Genomic DNA, 18071 nt, shown 5'->3' on the forward strand with positions numbered 1-18071 from the left:
TGTTTCTTATTAGTTATTGGATAAAAATAAAACATGGGAGGAAACAGAACTGCTGTGTAAACAGGCCTCACCCACTTCAAAATAAGAGCATGAATGTTGCAGGTCCCAGGTGAAGGGAATCACCTGTTTTAACAATGATGTTGCACTGGTAGTTCTCATCTGAATTTATTCCAGGTTGTATTAATAAAGTCATTATACAACTTTGTAAAATTATTGTGATCAAATAATCACACTTAATAGTTAATCTATAGCACAACATCAGCTTATTGTTAGAGCAGGAATTATTACCTTGTAAATTAATACACATTACAGACAGCTGTCTCAAGCATGTGCAATATTTATCTGAGAAAATTCCCTGAGCAGCTAACCGGGTGCTAATAATCTAACTATAGTGACAACACAAAATAACATAAACCAAATACACAGGATAATATGGTAGCATATTGCTATCACGGAGGACAAAAAATCAAGTGCTATCACGTTGCAACGTGATAATTATCTTCTTAATTATTTCCAGGAGGTGGCGGTAGTGTGCTTTTCCTGCAGGCATAAAGAAGGCTAGCACAGTGGCTAGCAGCAGTTGGTCTAGTTTTCCTTCATGCTCGATCTAAACATGGAGATAAACCATCAGTAGTATGCGCACTCTGAGCAGGATGCTAAACAGAAGGAAACGTGAGTCCGATCCTCTGGCTGTGGCAGCGATCCTGACTGACCGCCGGAACCAGGCTGACGTTGGCTTCGGCAGGAACCAGGCTGACGTTGGCTTCAGCAGGAACCAGGCTTAAGTTGGCTTCGGCAGGAACCAGGCTTAAGTTGGCTTCGGCAGGAACCAGGCTGACGTTGGCTTCAGCAGGAACCAGGCTGAAGTTGGCTTCAGCTGGAACCAGGCTTAAGTTGGCTTCAGCTGGAACCAGGCTTAAGTTGGCTTCAGCTGGAACCAGGCTGAAGTTGGCTTCAGCAGGAACCAGGCTGACGTTGGCTTCGGCAGGAACCAGGCTGACGTTGGCTTCAGCAGGAACCAGGCTTAAGTTGGCTTCCGGTTGCAATTTCCGATTCAGGAAATGTCTAAAAGTAAATTATTAGGGAATGAAAGCTTCTTCAATCAAAGCAGAGGCTCAAATGTATTTGCTGAACATGTTCTGTTCAGATTTTTATTGAACAATGCCATAGCTGACAAAAGGATCGGACTGACGTTTCCTTCTGTGCAGCCCCATTCTGTTTAGGATCGCACGAAAAGCACACTACCGCCACCTCCTGGACATAAAACTATCACGTTTAAACAAGATAACTATCACATAACGTGATAGCGTTAGAATTTTTTATTTCCTCCATGACGGCAATATGCTGCCGTACAAATGTCATGACACACTTAGCAGGACAATGTTTTTGCACCGGAGCTCATAAGACCAACTCAGAAAACACTGAATGTTTAACCGTCCAGCACAGAGCCGAACACGGCTAAAGCTAACACTCGCGTGTATCATGCTGACATTCAGATTCGACATTTTATCCTATTTATCCCGGGATTAGATGTCCCAAACATGTCTCAGCCATGTTAATAATCATGTTCATTACTTATCGGCGTTCTGCTTAGCATTGAACTAACCTGTTTCTACCGGGGAGACGGTGCTGTTGCGCTGCTAGCTCTCATCGGAATGGACGGAGCTTTTTCGACACAGAAATGTTGCGCCGCCAGTCCCATAATGTACCACTTCTGCCATCTAGCAGTGCATGTGTGCTACTGCATGACATTGTCCAAAGATTTCTGAACGGGGTCAAATCCTAAATCCTAAACTAAAATCACAATTAAACCAAACAGATGTGACCACACTATGTGAGGTTCACATGAATATAAACCTTTAACTACCTGAAGAATTCATAACAGTCAGTAAACAAGATGTCAACACAGATGTTGAATTTTATTCAACTGAAGGTTTTACAAAACAGCCAAGTAAATTAGTGCTTTATCTGGAAAAATTAGGGCTAAGCTAAGCTTGCTAAATGTTTTCAAAGTTAGCACTAATAGTTAGCTCTGAGCCTACTGTAACTGGGTCTATATTGTTGTATATTTTCACAAAATGTTTTCTTTAATTTATTTGCCCTCTTATACTTGTCTGTCTTTGTGTTCCTCTGTGTCTGCTATGAGGGGTTTGGTCCTCCAGCTCCGCCCTACTTTCTTCTTCTTTTGTTCAGGGTCCTCCAGCACCATTATAAATGTTAAGTTGTTCATTTCCTCTTCCCTTTTGTTAATCGTTCCACTGGGAAGAGGCAAGTTTTATAATCTATTGTAATCCTTTCATTTATATTGTCCAAATGTTTATTTTTTTTCTTCTGTATTAATGTTAGGTTAATATTTTCATTCGAGTTGCTATTATGCATTTATAAGATTTGATGCATGCTAACATTATGATTTTGTATAGATCGGGTTGGAGAACTGGAGCACATGCTACGTGCTAATGCTAATATCTCCCGATTGACAGGCTGAATAAACGGAGTCCGCCTCCAAACCCAGACTCGGTGTTTTTATGGCTTGTCCTATAAACACACAACGCAGAAGTCAACCGGTCACACTACCACTGGTTTCCATAAAGCACATGTGCATTCAGTGCTGCCATATCAATCATGTTTGCCAGGTTTGCTGACCAGCTGTCACATAGTGATGGAACCTTGGTCACCCCCCGCAAGATTATGACTGAAATAAATGCCATTAGTTCTTGTGAACTAAATAGGTGAAGCAGTCACCTATTTATCCTCCACAGCACAAAAGGCTGCATGCAAATTTGCATGTGCAAAGTCTCCCAGATTTCTTTTGCTTACACTTTTTGCATGATTTTTTTGAGGTGGATCAACACAATTAATACCCTCTTAGCTTTATTTCAAAGAGAAACATTACTCATTTCTTTTAGAAAAACCTTTGCATATTTTTTGAAACAGATTGTATGTTTTGCAAACTCTATGTACATTTGGCAAAATGACCTGGATAATGCAGCACAACATCAGGGATCAGCTGCAAAAGGTCACATCTCTCCAAAAACACTTCATGTATGCTTCAAAACTAAACTGACTAGTTGTAGGTATCATAGATACCCACCCCCAACATGGACTATTCACATTCCTACATTCTGGCCTGACGGTCAACGGCCACATTTACAATTGAAGAAGAATGCTAATTTGAGCCATCAGAGTCATCAGGGTGGACTCAGGGCCTTTTGGCCCTGTTCAGCCATTCTAGGGAGAAATCGAAAACCCAGCCATTCTAGTGTTAAAAGGTCCAGATCTCTACACAGTTCAGGTTCTGCTGCTTTCACAAATATTTGCTGATGTTATCAGCTTCACTGAAACATCGTTCCAGTGTTAAAGTGGCTGATGGGAGCAGAAAACGTCTTCTGCTCCTGGATGAAGGAAAAAAAAGAATCCAAAGTTCTGCAGCCAAACGGACTCTTTCTCTGCCCACTCTCTAGATAAAAAGGTGAATGAAAACAAACAATGGATCATATTTTAAATTTATTCTCAGAAAAATCACAAAACTGAAAACTTTGTCTTCATGTTTATAGTTCTTCTGTGGTTTTAATAAATTATGTGGTGGAAAAGTAGAAAACTTCCTCAAACATCTCATGGTGACCCGGCCCAGAGCCTCTGGATCAGAACCAGCTGAGCAGCAGCAGACGGATCACAGGAAGGAGCTGCAGGTTTCCTCTCTGACGGCGCTGCTGCGGCATTCGGTGACGGACTCGGCGATCTGACCTTTGACCCGCTGCGCTGCCTCTTCCTCCGGGCACGGCGGTTCTTAAACCAAACCTGGAAAACAGACAGAGTGACACATCAGAGAACATTTTCAAGCTTTGTGAGAACTTTGAGGAGGAAGCAGGTTGTGACTGGAACGATGAACTGGGACCAGTTAGAAACAGGGAGCAGCTGGGAGGGGTGAGCACAAGGCGGGCTGAGGGAGAGAGAGAGGAGCTGGGAGAACAGAAATGCAACTGCAACAAAAAGGAACTATAAGCAAAGAATAAACAGAGAAATAGATAAATAAACAACTAATATCAAAATACTGACGTTTGATTCTTTCTGTGTTCTTTAAATAGTGGATTCAGAATTAAAACATTTAAAAGAACAAAGGCAGAGCTACCGCTACAATAGTTTCTGTCTTTGCTAGGCTGCTAGCAAAGAAATCCCTGTTCTTAATTCGTTTTTTATACTAATTGTAACTGGTTGGATCCTCTCAGTTCCTGGAACGACGATGTGAAAAGTAACAGATCAATCTGCGTGCCGGACAAAAATCACTTTTTCTCCCTGAACAATGAAAATCTCCATTTCAAAACCACATCTTGGATTTACTGGCGTTATTTTTGATTTTAAACTAGTTTGATGTTCTGAAACAAACGTAAAAGAAAATCAAGAATGGAGTGAAACTTTTTCGCACCACCTGAGAGGTTGTTGCCTCTGCAGGATGTTTTTCACTAAGTTATTGATTTAAACGTCGTAAATTATTAGATTAAAACTCAGCCTCGTTTCTAAATGATTTCTCATTGAGATAAAAGTAGGTCAGCGGCCGGTTCTAAATAACCCAAATGAATCGAGAGTAACTCGAACCCAGAGAAGACAAAAGAACCAGCCGGTACCGGACGGTCCATCATGCTTCGGTTCAGAAAGTCGAACAACTTTGAAATATTTGTTATCGTAATTTCATCCCTTGAAAAAGCTGAAAGCCACCAGAACCGAACCTGGTTCTGGTTCTATGAACTCGGAACCAGACTCACCCGGACGGTCTCCTCACTCAGCCCGGCGCTGCGGGCCAGCACGGCCCGGGCCTCCGCCGCCGGGTAGTCGGTGAGTCGGAACAGCGCCTCCAGCTGGCGGCTCTGGCTGTCGGTGAACACCGTCCTCATCCGAACCTTCAGTCTGGACCCGCTCTGGGCTGCGTCAGAACCGTCTGCGGTCCAAACAGAGACAAACACGGAACAGTTAGTTTCTAAAAGTTTGGTTCTGATCCAGAACAGAGGAGTGGAGGTTCTGACCCACCGGGAGGGTTTGGACCGAAGCTGATGTCCACCTGCTGGAACAGGACTGAGCACGAACAGAACCCAACTCCGAAGCACATCCAGACCACCGGAACCACCGGCACCGGGATCACCGGAACCGGGTCAGGAGCCAGCGACCCGGCTGCCTCCATGCTGAACCCGCCCTGCAGGTACCCGTCCGGAACCGGTTCCGGCTGTGTCCGGCCCAGCTGAGGGGAGAAGATGCGCTCGATGCTGAAGTCCGACACTCTGGTTCCGTCCATGTTGGACTGCGGACCGGAGGTTCTGCTGGGCCGGTTTTAACCTATGGACCATCAGAACCCCAGAGGTTCTGGAGATGTGAATGGGCCATAGAGATCAGAGGTGCTCCGGACTTTGACTAGACCTTAGAACCAAAGGATGCTGTAATGGGTCTGAGAACTGGTTTTGTTCAGGTGTGAACAGATGTCATGAAGTGGTGCAGTGAGGGGTGGTGAGGCAGACGCAGCGGACCCAGGTAAGATGAATAATGAAATGTAATGAAGAAACTCAGTCCAAACAGGCAGAACGCACGTTAGACGACGAATTGAACACGAATTGACAAGGACCCGACGAGGAACAAGGAACACAGGTGGAGTTAAATACACAGCAGGTAATCACAGAACGAGACACACCTGGGAACAATCAAGGGGAGGACAGGACAACGAAGAGACTTAAGGACACAGAAAACTCGAAATAAACACACAGAAAACACAGAACACGACAACAGATTCTTTTATTCTGATTCATTTGATCTTCAAAGTTCAGATGAGAAAAGATTCGGATCATTTGGAGATGAAACCCATTTTACTGATTTATGATAAAAACTTTTTATTTTATCACAAAAACCAAAAGATAAAAATAAGATGAACTGAAAAAACAAACCAAACTGATTTATAAAATATCAGTTTTCATATTTATATATTGATAAAGTTTATATTGGATCAGAACCAATGAACTGTATTGGTTCTGATGAACTGATAGTTCTGGTCCTGGTCCTGGTCCTGGTTCTGGTTCTGGTTCTGATCCTGGTCCTGGTCCTGGTTCTGGTCCCGGTTCACCCGCAGAGACTCTCTGCGGCCCACAGGGGGCGACAAACTTCAGGTGATTTCCTGAAAACCAGACATAATAAAACGTTTGTATTTATACATTTATGCTGAAAACAGCTTCAGTCGGCAGATCAAAGTCTGAATCACGTGACCTCTCAGTGACGTCATAGTGACAGAAATGCGCATGTCCAGACAGTGAAAACGAACTCAGTCTAGCAGTTGTTTCTGATGTTTGAATCGTCCTCAAGATGAGTGAGCTCATCTGACCTTTGATCTCTGACCAATCAGTGACCAATCAGTGATCAATCAGTGACCAATCAGTGATCAATCAGTGATCAATCAGTGACCAATCAGTGATCAATCAGTGACCAATCAGTGACCAATCAGTGATCAATCAGCGGCTGCTGTTTGAATTTCCTCTCATCTCCTGGATCCACCTTAAATCTGGTCCAGTTCAAACAGCAGAACATTTAAGGTGGTACTTTTTATTTCCCAGTTTGTTAAACTTTTTATTGAACCAGAAAAACATGAAAAATGTTTCAGTTTCTTGTTTTTCCAGATTAATAACTGCAGGATTTATGTGGTTTCTAACCAGAAAGCAGAAGAGTAAAAGTGGATCCAGATGTTTTATAAATTAATTATTGATGTTTTTATAATATTAGTTATTCTAATCAGAATGAACTCTGATTGGCTTCATCAGCTCTATTTTATACCATAATAACCATTTTATGAATATAATAATGTGCTGACACGTTATGTATTTATCAGGTTTTACACAAAAACAAAGAATCTAATATTTCCTGATTAAACTGTAAAAAGTGACATTTATTTGATAAAATTCCTAAATAAAAAAATTCAAATATTTCAACATAAAATAAACAATTTTACAATTACAGTGAAAATGAATTGAAGGTTGAAGAAAACAACATATTTTATGGTTAATATTTCCTCTGAAGCAGCACAACATTTACCAGAACCAGAACCAGAACCAGGACCAGGACCAGGACCAGGACCAGACCAAGGGCCAGGACCAGAACCAGGATCAGGACCAGGACCAGACCCAGGACCAGGGCCAGGACCAGAACCAGGATCAGGACCAGGACCAGACCCAGGACCAGGGCCAGGACCAGAACCAGGATCAGGACCAGGACCAGGACCAGAACCAGGACCAGGACCAGAACCAGACCAAGGGCCAGGACCAGAACCAGGATCAGGACCAGGACCAGGACCAGAACCAGGACCAGGACCAGGACCAGACCAAGGGCCAGGACCAGAACCAGGATCAGGACCAGGACCAGACCCAGGACCAGGGCCAGGACCAGAACCAGGATCAGGACCAGGACCAGGACCAGAACCAGGACCAGGACCAGAACCAGACCAAGGGCCAGGACCAGAACCAGGATCAGGACCAGGACCAGGATCAGGACCAGGACCAGGACCAGAACCAGGACCAGGACCAGAACCAGACCCAGGGCCAGGACCAGAACCAGGACCAGAACCAGACCCAGGACCAGAACCAGAACCAGGACCAGAACCAGGACCAGGACCAGGACCAGACCAAGGGCCAGGACCAGAACCAGGACCAGAACCAGAACCAGGACCAGAACCAGACCCAGGGCCAGGACCAGAACCAGGACCAGAACCAGAACCAGGACCAGGACCAGACCCAGGACCAGGGCCAGGACCAGAACCAGGACCAGAACCAGACCCAGGACCAGAACCAGACCCAGGACCAGGGCCAGGACCAGAACCAGGACCAGACCCAGGACCAGGGCCAGGACCAGGACCAGGACCAGGACCAGAACCAGGACCAGGACCAGAACCAGACCCAGGGCCAGGACCAGAACCAGGACCAGAACCAGACCCAGGACCAGAACCAGGATCAGGACCAGGACCAGACCCAGGACCAGGGCCAGGACCAGAACCAGGATCAGGACCAGGACCAGGACCAGGACCAGAACCAGGACCAGGACCAGAACCAGACCCAGGGCCAGGACCAGGACCAGGACCAGAACCAGAACCAGGACCAGGGCCAGAACCAGACCCAGGGCCAGGACCAGGACCAGGACCAGAACCAGAACCAGGACCAGGGCCAGAACCAGACCCAGGACCACAACCAGACCCAGGACCAGAACCAGGACCAGAACCAGACCCAGGGCCAGGACCAGGACCAGGACCAGGACCAGAACCAGAACCAGAACCAGGACCACAACCAGGACCACAACCAGAACCAGGGCCAGGACCAGGGCCAGGACCAGGACCAGGACCAGAACCAGAACCAGGACCAGGACCAGGACCAGAACCAGAACCAGGACCAGAACCAGGACCAGGACCAGAACCAGACCCAGGGCCAGGACCAGGACCAGGACCAGAACCAGACCCAGGACCAGGGCCAGAACCAGACCCAGGGCCAGGACCAGGGCCAGAACCAGGACCAGGACCAGAACCAGAACCAGGACCAGGACCAGGACCAGGGCCAGAACCAGGACCAGGACCAGGACCAGAACCAGAACCAGGACCAGAACCAGGACCAGGACCAGAACCAGACCCAGGGCCAGGACCTGATCAAGACCCAGAACCAGGACCAGGACCAGGACCAGGATCAGAACCAGAACCAGAACCAGAACCAGAACCAGATTCTTCATGTTTTTATTGTAAAATGGGTTTATTTCGCCACTGCAGTGAGCCTGTTTTGCCTGCAGGGGGCAGAGCAGGCTGGTAGAGCCGATATGTAATCTCTCTCTCTCTCTCTCTCTCTCCTTCCACTCATCCTTCATTCAGAAGTTTTCCCTCTCTCTCCATCACTCCATTGACCGTTAGCACTGATGTATGTAAACTGAGGCTAACTCATATGAGTGTGTGTGGTATGGATGCATGTAAACCCAGGTAAAATGGGAAATTAATGAACCTATGTTTATTTATTATTATTATTATTATTTGATTTAATAACGAGGTCCATTTGAAAACATGGTAGGAGTTCATAAGTTTCTTCCTCCTCCTTGTAGTACAGAAACATGTTTCCGTTACATTTCTTGTTCTCGTGTGATTTTATACTGTTATCATGTTTGAAACAAATAATAAATAAATAAATAAATAAACTTCCTGTTTCCTTCAGAGCAGATAAACATTCAGGATGCTGCTGTTTGTCTGGGACACACACACACACACACACACAAGGCGCCGCTCCACTCTGAGTGTCACAAAGCACCTATAGGTGCAGCGCATGCAGGAGGATGATTGGTGGCTTTCAGGAGCAAGAGGCGCTCTGATTGGCCGGTTTGCGTCACAACAGGAGCTGTGATTGGCCGGTAGGCTGACAGCGGCCACAACAGAGAGGTCAGGGGGTCATGGGGTCACTATAGCTGAGCGAGTCCGACTGGAGAACTCCAGGGGCCTCATGCATGAAGCGGCGTGTGCACAAAAAATGTGCGGCGCCATATTTTACGCACAAGTCGGCGTGTATAAAAGTGTCAACGTTGGTGTAAATATACACACACTTTTTCACTGGTGTGAAAATGTGCAGCAGCCACACAAAGTTTTTCTGTGGACAATAATAAACTACAAAAATGGGGTCATTTCATTCTGACTGAAATTGGATCAGCAGATTAAATCCAACCTGCTGATTAGAAATAATCAACAGCTTTGATTATTGAAGGTGATCAGGTGTGGAGACAATCCCAGGTATATCAGTAGCTGCATCAAGGTGAGCTGCTACCTGAGGAGCTTTGGCTCTGATGGAGAACATGGAGCCATTGATCAGAGATCAGATTGATCTGCTGGTTTCTGATCGTTTAGATTCATCCAGACTGATCATCCTGGAGCTCTGAGCAGAACTTAAAGCAGGTACCGGTACCGGTCCAGCTGCAGCCGCCCGCTATGTGAATGCTCCTTCTGGACATAAAGCATCTAGTATTTATAATAATCGTCCACATTCCCACTCAGAGTCTCTCTGACTGTCTTTAAATCCAGCTGAACGCTCTGCTGCTCTAACAGCCATTTACAGGATCTCTTTATTTTTTACTTTTTTAATTTGGATTTTTTTTTTTAAAATGTATTTTTATTTTTGTGAGGTGACATTATGTGTCCTCAAAGCACCTTTTAAATAAAATATATAATTATTATTATACTAAATTATTACACACCGAAGCTATGCTACACTAAAGCTAAGCTAAAGTAAAGTGATGCTACACTGAAGCTATGCTATAGTAAAGCTACATGTTTCTGGGAGCCGCCATGTTGGAATCCTGACCTCCTACTGGACACTGTTTGCTTGGCTGTGATGTCACACCTGGCTGTGATGTCACACTTGGGTCAGGTAAGTGAACACACCTCAGCCTCTGGAGCTCCGTGTTTGCTGAAGGTTTATGATTAACTCTGAGGTTATAATGATGCATTATGGGTATGAGTCAACAGAACCGCTTGATCCTCAGATCAAATATTAATGTCTTCCTGTTTGCTCTCCTGAACTTCCTGTTTGCTTAGAGCTGAACAGCTTCAGGCCGCGTTTCGGCTGTTTTTCAGTTTTCTGGAAGTTTGTCCAGATCTGTGTTACATAGAAGCTGAACGCTGCTTGGCTGTGGATCAGAAACGGGACGCGACGGCAGCAGCTCCGTGATGCAGGTGAGTTGCAGCAGGTGTGTGCGTGAGGGGGCGGGGCTTGTGGTCTACCTGGGACAGGTAACCTCGGGTTTCCTGCATCTCGGTTCTTTCAGCTGTTTGGTTCGGATGGTTCTGTTCAGCTGAGATCTTCAGACGGACCGGCTTCCCGCCGTCAGCTCACCCAGCAGGTAAGCCCTGATGAGGTCACTTCCGCCTCCTTCTCACCTGTTCGGCTCACAGTTTGGACCTTTGGACGCTCCGAACCTGCTGCTTGGTTCCGTGAAACTGCGCATTTAATCCGCGCAGCTCAGGAACCGGTTTAGGTCTGCGCGTGCGTGCGCCAGGTCTGACTCATATATGCGCGCGTGCACGCGGGCATTCATGGACAGAGGATCCAGTGTTTGAGATAGAAACAGGAGACATGCGGTGTGACCTGCTCTTCCTCTCTGTAGGAAAGCATCATCATCCTCATCATCATCATCCTCATAACCATCATCCTCATCATCATCATCAGGTTTTTGACCTGAATAAAGTAAGTTAAACTGTAATAAACTTCTTTTTCAGCTGCATAAAAAGTTCTGCAGATTAAAAACTGGCAGAAATGATCAAATATTGCAAAACAATCACATAAATAAACTAGAAAATTTCTGAAGAAATTTAAATGGGGCCTGCCAAAGTGTGCCCGTCGGTTGGAACCCAGCGTTCTGATGCTAAAAATTAGCAGCAATGCTAAGTTTAGCTAACAAATACAAAATAGCATGTGGAGAAGCACAAGAATGTTGACTAACATGTACCTACACCATTCAGTATGTTAAAATTAATGCATAAGCTAATATTAGCCAAAATGCTAATGTTAGCGTGAATTAGGGTGACCAGACGTCCTCTTTTTCCCGGACATGTCCTACTTTTCAGACCTAAAAAGATGTCCGGGGGGAATTTAAAAATCGTCCGGGATTTTGGTCAACTGCCTCAAAAGACATTACATAGCTTACAGTGCATTGTGGCGCACGGCGCTGCATGTCACGTGATCCCTGAGCCGCGTCAGTGCGGGCAGCCCTGTTCTTAATCAGAAGATGGCTGTCAGTACGCAAACAACATGCGAAAGCGCAAATGTATGTAGTTTTCCCGCTTTTAGACTTTCTGTGTTCTGGTTCCCCCCCCCAGGTGTTCTGGTTTAACCACCCCCCGCTGCAGGTTGTCCGGGTTTTCCTAAAGTAAAATATGGTCACCCTAGCATGAATGCTGTCAGCATGTGGGGCGTCACTAGCATGTTGTCTGTAATTGATTTACTCCATACAGTATACTAGACATGGCTAATAAGTAAAAAAAATAGGTAAAAGCTTTTTTTAGGGAAGAGGCTAATGCCTAGTGGGTGGCAGTGAAATGCTAATGTTAACATTAGGTTAGTGCTAATGTCACTAACCGGAGAGAAAAAGATAATGCAGGCTAATATTATTGCACTGCCTATGGCGGTGCACTAACCTGAGAGGGATATTGAAGTTTTTATTTTGAAATTTCAGTAAGCTTCATTTTAAATGGCCACATTAATCCAATGTGTAACAGTGGTTTGGTTATATAAAGTCACATAAAGCCCAAACGAGCAATTATCTGATGTGAAAAATCTGAAGTAGTATTAGCTGAGTCCATCCATCCATCTTCTTCCACTTATCCGAGGTCGGGTCGCGGGGGTAGCAGCTTCAGAAGGGAGGCCCAGACTTCCCTCTCCCCGGCCACTTCTTCCAGCTCCTCCAGGGGAATCCCGAGGCGTTCCCAGGCCAGCCGAGAGACATAGTCTCTCCAGCGTGTCCTGGGTTTTCCCCTCCTCCCGGTGGGACATGAACTCCTCACCAAGGAGGCGTCCAGGAGGCATCCTGACCAGATGCCCAAGCCACCTCAACTGGCTCCTCTCGATGTGAAGGAGCAGCGGCTTTACTCTGAGTCCCTCCCGGATGACTGAGCTTCTCACCCTATCTCTAAGGGAGAGCCCAGCCACCCTACAGAGAAAACCCATTTCGGCCGCTTGTATCCGCGATCTCGTTCTTTCGGTCATGACCCAAAGCTCATGACCATAGATGAGGGTGGGAACGTAGATCGACCGGTAAATCGAGAACTTCACTTTTTGGCTCAGCTCTCTCTTCACCACGACGGACCGGTACAGCGCCCGCTTCACGGCAGATGCTGTACCGCCTGTCGACCTCCCGCTCCCTTCTTCCCTCATTCGTGAACAAGATCCCGAGATACTTGAACTCCTCCACTTGGGGCAGGACCCCCCCTGACCCGGAGAAGGCACTCTACCCTTTTCCGGCTCAAGACCATGGCCTCGGATTTGGAGGCACTGATCCCCATCCCGGCCGCTTCACACTCGGCTGCGAACCGCTCCAGCGAGAGCTGCAGATCACGGCCTGATGAAGCCAGCAGGACCACATCGTCTGCAAAAAGCAGTGATGAGATCCTAAGGCCACCAAATCGGATCCCCTCAACACCTTGGCTGCGCCTAGAAATTCTGTCCATGAAAGTAATGAACAGAATCGGTGACAAAGGGCAGCCCTGGCGGAGTCCAACTCTCACCGGAAACGAGCCCGACTTACTGCCGGCAATGCGGACCAGACTCTGACACCGGTCATACAGGGACCTGACAGCCCGTATCAAAGGGCCCGGTACCCCATACTCCCGGAGAACCCCCCACAGGGGACCCCCCCGAGGGACACGGTCGAACGCCTTCTCCAAGTCCACAAAACACATGTAGACTGGTTGGGCGAACTCCCAGAACCCTCCAGGACCCTGCCGAGGGTGTAGAGCTGGTCCAGTGTTCCATGACCAGAACAAAAACCACACTGCTCTTCCTGAATCCGAGGTTCAACTATCCGACGGACCCTCCTCTCCAGGACCCCTGAATAGACCTTGCCAGGGAGGCTTAAGAGTGTGACCCCTCTATAATTGGAGCACACCCTCCGGTCCCCCTTTTTGAACAGGGGGACCACCACCCCAGTCTGCCAATCCAGGGGAACTGCCCCCGATGTCCATGCGATATTGCAGAGTCATGTCAGCCAACACAACCCTACAACATCCAGAGCCTTAAGGAATGTTGTTGTTAGCTGAGTATTACTGATTAAACTTTAAAAATTATGTAGCTTTATATTATTAAAGCTAAAGTTTAATCAGTAATACTTTTATAACAAAGTTATGTCAGATCTTGATTTCTTGGTTAATGTCAAGTTGTCATAACAAAGACATTTTGAATAATGTCAACTTTGTGTGAAAAGTGTCATGATTTACCGAATTACACTTTATGACAACAGTCATAAATATTCATGAAAACTTCCTCATGTTCATGAGTTCAGGTGTTCCGTCATGTTTATGACAGTCTTATTCACAACCCGTCAAATAAAGTGTTACCAACAGCTTCAGCACCAATTGTTAGCAAAACATGTTAGCTTTAGCACAGATGGTTAGCTAAACCTGTTAGCTTTAGCACAGATGGTTGTTGATGAAAAGTAAAAGCGGTTAGTGAACAATATCATAAATAATGTCTGTCTGAGTTCCTCTTTTAATACTTTAAGCAATAAGAAGGAAGTTGTTTTATGAAACTATTTTTGGTTTTCAAAAGTCATAGTTTAAGGCTTTATTAATCAGTTAGTTCCATCAGATTCTGCGTCGCGCTGTGGATCTACTCCTTTCTCTCTGCAGCCTCCTGCTTCCTGCTTCGCTGGTTTAAAGCTGATCTGGGTCATCAGATCAGGATCTGTTCAAGACTTTCTGACTCTTCTTTCACATTCCACTAAGCTTCAATAATTATCTCTGGTATTGTTGTTCAGGTTAGGACTGAAATAATGTTGGGCTGTTTAATTTGAAAGCTTTTTAAGGCTCCGTAGTGAGAACTTCGGCCGGCTCATATTTCACCATGGCAGCGTTGTGCTGATTCTTTCTGTTATGATGAAAACACGGCTCAGCTTACAGCGAGGGAGCCTTCCTGCTGGTTCCTGCTGCGTTTTCACTCTAATGGCTGCCTTTGTGTCGCTGCGGCTCGCTGCTGAATAGATTTCAGTCTTCAGTTTACTTTGCTTCCGTCTGGTTTGACTCGTTTCTTTATGAATATGAAGCATTAATTCTCTCAGCACAGCAGTGTTCAGACCCAGCAGGATGGAAAAGTTTACATCATCACAGCTTCATTTAAAGTGGCATTTCTTTTATCTTTAAAACAAAAAGTCCAGATATTACGAAACAATATGAACTAATTCAATGTTTGGCTTTTTCTCAGCTGAGTTTTTATTGGACTGAAGTTTCAAAATGAGTCAAACTGGAAGGAAAATGCTGGACTGCTCATGTCGACGTTAAAATGTCCAAACTGGAGGTGGGACTCGATTAAAATGTTTAACAGAGTTCATTTCAAGGTCTGAAATTAATTATTTCCCTTTTTAACCAAACTATAGAAACAAGATAAGCAATATTTTCATATCAAAATTTTCTGCTAAATTATTGAATAAATAAAAGATATTTCTAGTTTTTAATCTTCATGTTCTTCATCAGATTGGAGCAAAGTTCATCTTTCCAGAGTTTCTCTGATCATTCTCTTTGGAAATGTGGAAATGCTAACATGTAGCTGCAACATGTTAGCATATGTTGTGTTATTTTAGGCTAGCAGAGCTTCTGCTAGGCTAACTGCTTTTAGCACAACTTGAACACAAAAATAGTCTTTTCCAGAATCCAATCAGATCGTTTTGAAGCAGAAATTAAAGCAGCTTCATGCTGCTGTTAGCGGATGAAGCTGTGCGTCAGATTTACTGCTGTACCAGAAACACACCAATAGAAAAGTTCCAGGAAACTGAGCTACATAAATGAGTTGGTGGTTTGATTCCTTCTAAGTTTTTGTTTGCTTGTTTTTGTCTTGGATGTTAAATAAAAGGTGATTTCAGATGTTCAGGTGGAGCCAACTGAAATGATACGTCTCCGTTCTCTCCCTGTGGCTCAGTCTCAGAAATTTAAAGGCTGATTCTGTAAAACTGTAAAAACCTTCCTGAGTTTATCCTCCCAGCGCTGACATCATCTCATGTCTCCTAGAAGGACAGAGACACTTTTGTTCTCCGTCTCGCTGCTTTTGTTCAGGGAAGACAAAAGACCAACACTGGGGGCAAATGAGGAAGAAGAGGATGAAGAGGAGGAGGAAGATAGCGAGGAGAGGGAGACGATAACTTTTAGCCTGCTAAAGCCGAGCTTTAATTAGCATACGGCTAAAAATGTTCAGAACAGCAGAGGAGTCTCTGCTGCTGCTGCTTGTAACTAAATAAAGTCAAAATGAAACGTTTTCTTCTTGAAATGTTTCATGATAACCAGAGGAAATTATATTTCATTTGATTCAATGAGATTTAACAAAGATCGCCTAGATCTAATTCATTCATTATATAATTCATTCACATAATGAATGAATTATATAATTCACCAACAGTCACTTACAATAGCTAACTGACTGTTGGTGCTGGTAGCAAAGTCTCATTTAGCCTGATGCTAACTGTCTCCATGCTGTTCGCTGGGTCAGCCAACCAGACGCGAGCTGCTGGTCATCAAGGCTTTGGTTGATCTCAACGTCCAGATCCGACCAGATGGGTCCATCGTGGTCCAGAATCTGGCTGGGTCCAGATGGGTCCCCTTTCTTTATGGTCCACAGTCTCTGCTTGGGTCTCAGACGCTGTCCGCTCTTCTGGCCAAGCTTGAAGCCGTTAGCCGTCAGCGGTTGGAAACTGTAAAACGTCTCTGTGTTTCTGTCAGATGATGTTTGAACATTTTCTTCTTGTCTCACTGTGGAGCGTTTCTGCATCGCCTGAGTTCACCCTGAAAGCAGCGGGTTTTAATCATTCTGCTTCATTTAGTCTGAAGGTTTTCCCTGCATGGTGAAACCCACCACGGAGAAAATGACGAATCTTTATGGCCAGAAAGTGAAATCAAACCCTCAGAGTGTGAAATGCTTTGGAGCGCAGAGAGGAAACGGAACCGAGACCAACAGAAGGCCGGAGACGGAGGACTGGATCAGCGGCTGGAAGGGGGTTCACATGTTCACATGCGAACACGCTGGGACAGGATGACCTCCTGGACATGGAGCTGGGTGGAGCGGATCGAGGCTGGAAATGTTTTAGCTCAGAGGTTTTTCATCCGTCCTTCAGTGATAAAGTTTTACTGCATCAGCGATAAGGAAACGCTGATCCTCCTGTTGGCATGGAAACGGGAGCTGAGCCGAGGATAGATTCTCTGGTTTGGGGTAAAAACCGATCCTGGTTTTGGAAAAATCCTCAAACACTCAGAAATCCCAGCAGAACAAATGAGCTGATAAACGTCGACATCAGAGCAGAATTTGATGCAGAAAAAGATTTTATTCATTTTAATATCAAGGCAGTTCAAAGTGCTCTACATCATAAAAACATCATAAACGCATTGTGCAGTCATTCTGTCTCCAAAACGGATCCAATGCTGAGTAAAAGCAGCGCGTTTGGTTCGGGTACCTGAGTCTTTCCATGCGATCAGAGCTGAACTTTATGACGGTGAAAAGCGGCGCTCCTCCTACACTGAGGTCTGCTGCAGACTCAAATGTCAAGCAGCGTCTGGTGACTTACTTTAACACTGTCATCAGTAATTATTGGACCTTTACCACTTTTTAATTGCTTCACAATTGCCAGATATTATTTTACTAACAAAATTTTTTCAATAATGTCAAAATGGACAAAAATCAGACTGATGCTGATTATTGGCAACATTTTCGTAATAAGACCAGATCAGTGTCACTTTTGTTGTTAGAAACTACAGATTTAACTAAGACACATGTTGACTTTTTAGGCTTAGGGACATCTAGTGGTGAACTGGCATTTTGCAGCCAGTTGAACTCCTTTATGCATAACCTTTGACCTTTCAACCAAATGGACTAAAAGTCAAGTCAAGTAAGCAAATTTCAAGGTCACGTCTTGGTTTGACCACAAATTAATGATACACATATCATTGTGCTAAAGTGCTATACCAACATGGTATTTAGCATTAAACCACTCAGATTGCAGATTTTACATTTTTACTAAATGTTTCCTTTAAATATCTTAAAACTTTTAAACCTGGCATGTCTGCTGTGACCTGTGAGTTACAAACCAGCAGAGACTGAAGTTTTTCCCTTTGAGGGATCTGCTTTCTGGCAAAGTGCTGTTGCTCTGTCTCCGTGGCAACCACTCTAACCATATAAGGCCAACTACCTGAACAGGAAGTTCTCTGCTTACTGTAACCAATAGTAACGCAGCAAACAGAGGGCAGAGTAACAGCAGGAGAGAAGAGAAGCTGATGTCATCAGGGCTGTGGGGCAACGGCGATGGGCAAACGTCTGACCTCTGACCTCCAACCTGAGGTCCAGGTGTCC

General features: G+C 45.2%; 2 protein-coding genes across 7 annotated transcripts in view; one reads left to right on the forward strand and one right to left on the reverse strand.

Moving 5' to 3' along the window:
• Positions 1-3268: 3268 nt before the first annotated feature.
• On the reverse strand, positions 3269-5431 carry LOC114161428 (homeobox protein goosecoid-2). The gene is given in 3 exon segments (XM_075410517.1): positions 3269-3798; positions 4761-5024; positions 5027-5431. Coding segments are annotated over 3 exon segments (708 nt in total). The 5' UTR covers positions 5285-5431; the 3' UTR covers positions 3269-3612.
• Positions 5432-10508: 5077 nt separating this feature from the next.
• The window catches only part of LOC114133559 (nesprin-2), a 17855-nt gene continuing 10292 nt past the window's right edge, over positions 10509-18071 (forward strand). For 2 of the 6 annotated variants that reach the window (XM_027999543.1, XM_027999544.1), the window contains exons 1-2: positions 10509-10708; positions 10801-10875. In XM_027999543.1, coding sequence (XP_027855344.1) covers positions 10703-10708; positions 10801-10875 — 81 coding nt within the window. In that variant the 5' untranslated portion in view covers positions 10509-10702. The other 4 variants (XM_027999547.1, XM_027999548.1, XM_027999549.1 and 1 more) reach the window with 4 other exon arrangements.

Source organism: Xiphophorus couchianus, chromosome 18, assembly GCF_001444195.1.
Source record: "Xiphophorus couchianus chromosome 18, X_couchianus-1.0, whole genome shotgun sequence".
Classification (NCBI taxonomy): domain Eukaryota; kingdom Metazoa; phylum Chordata; class Actinopteri; order Cyprinodontiformes; family Poeciliidae; genus Xiphophorus; species Xiphophorus couchianus.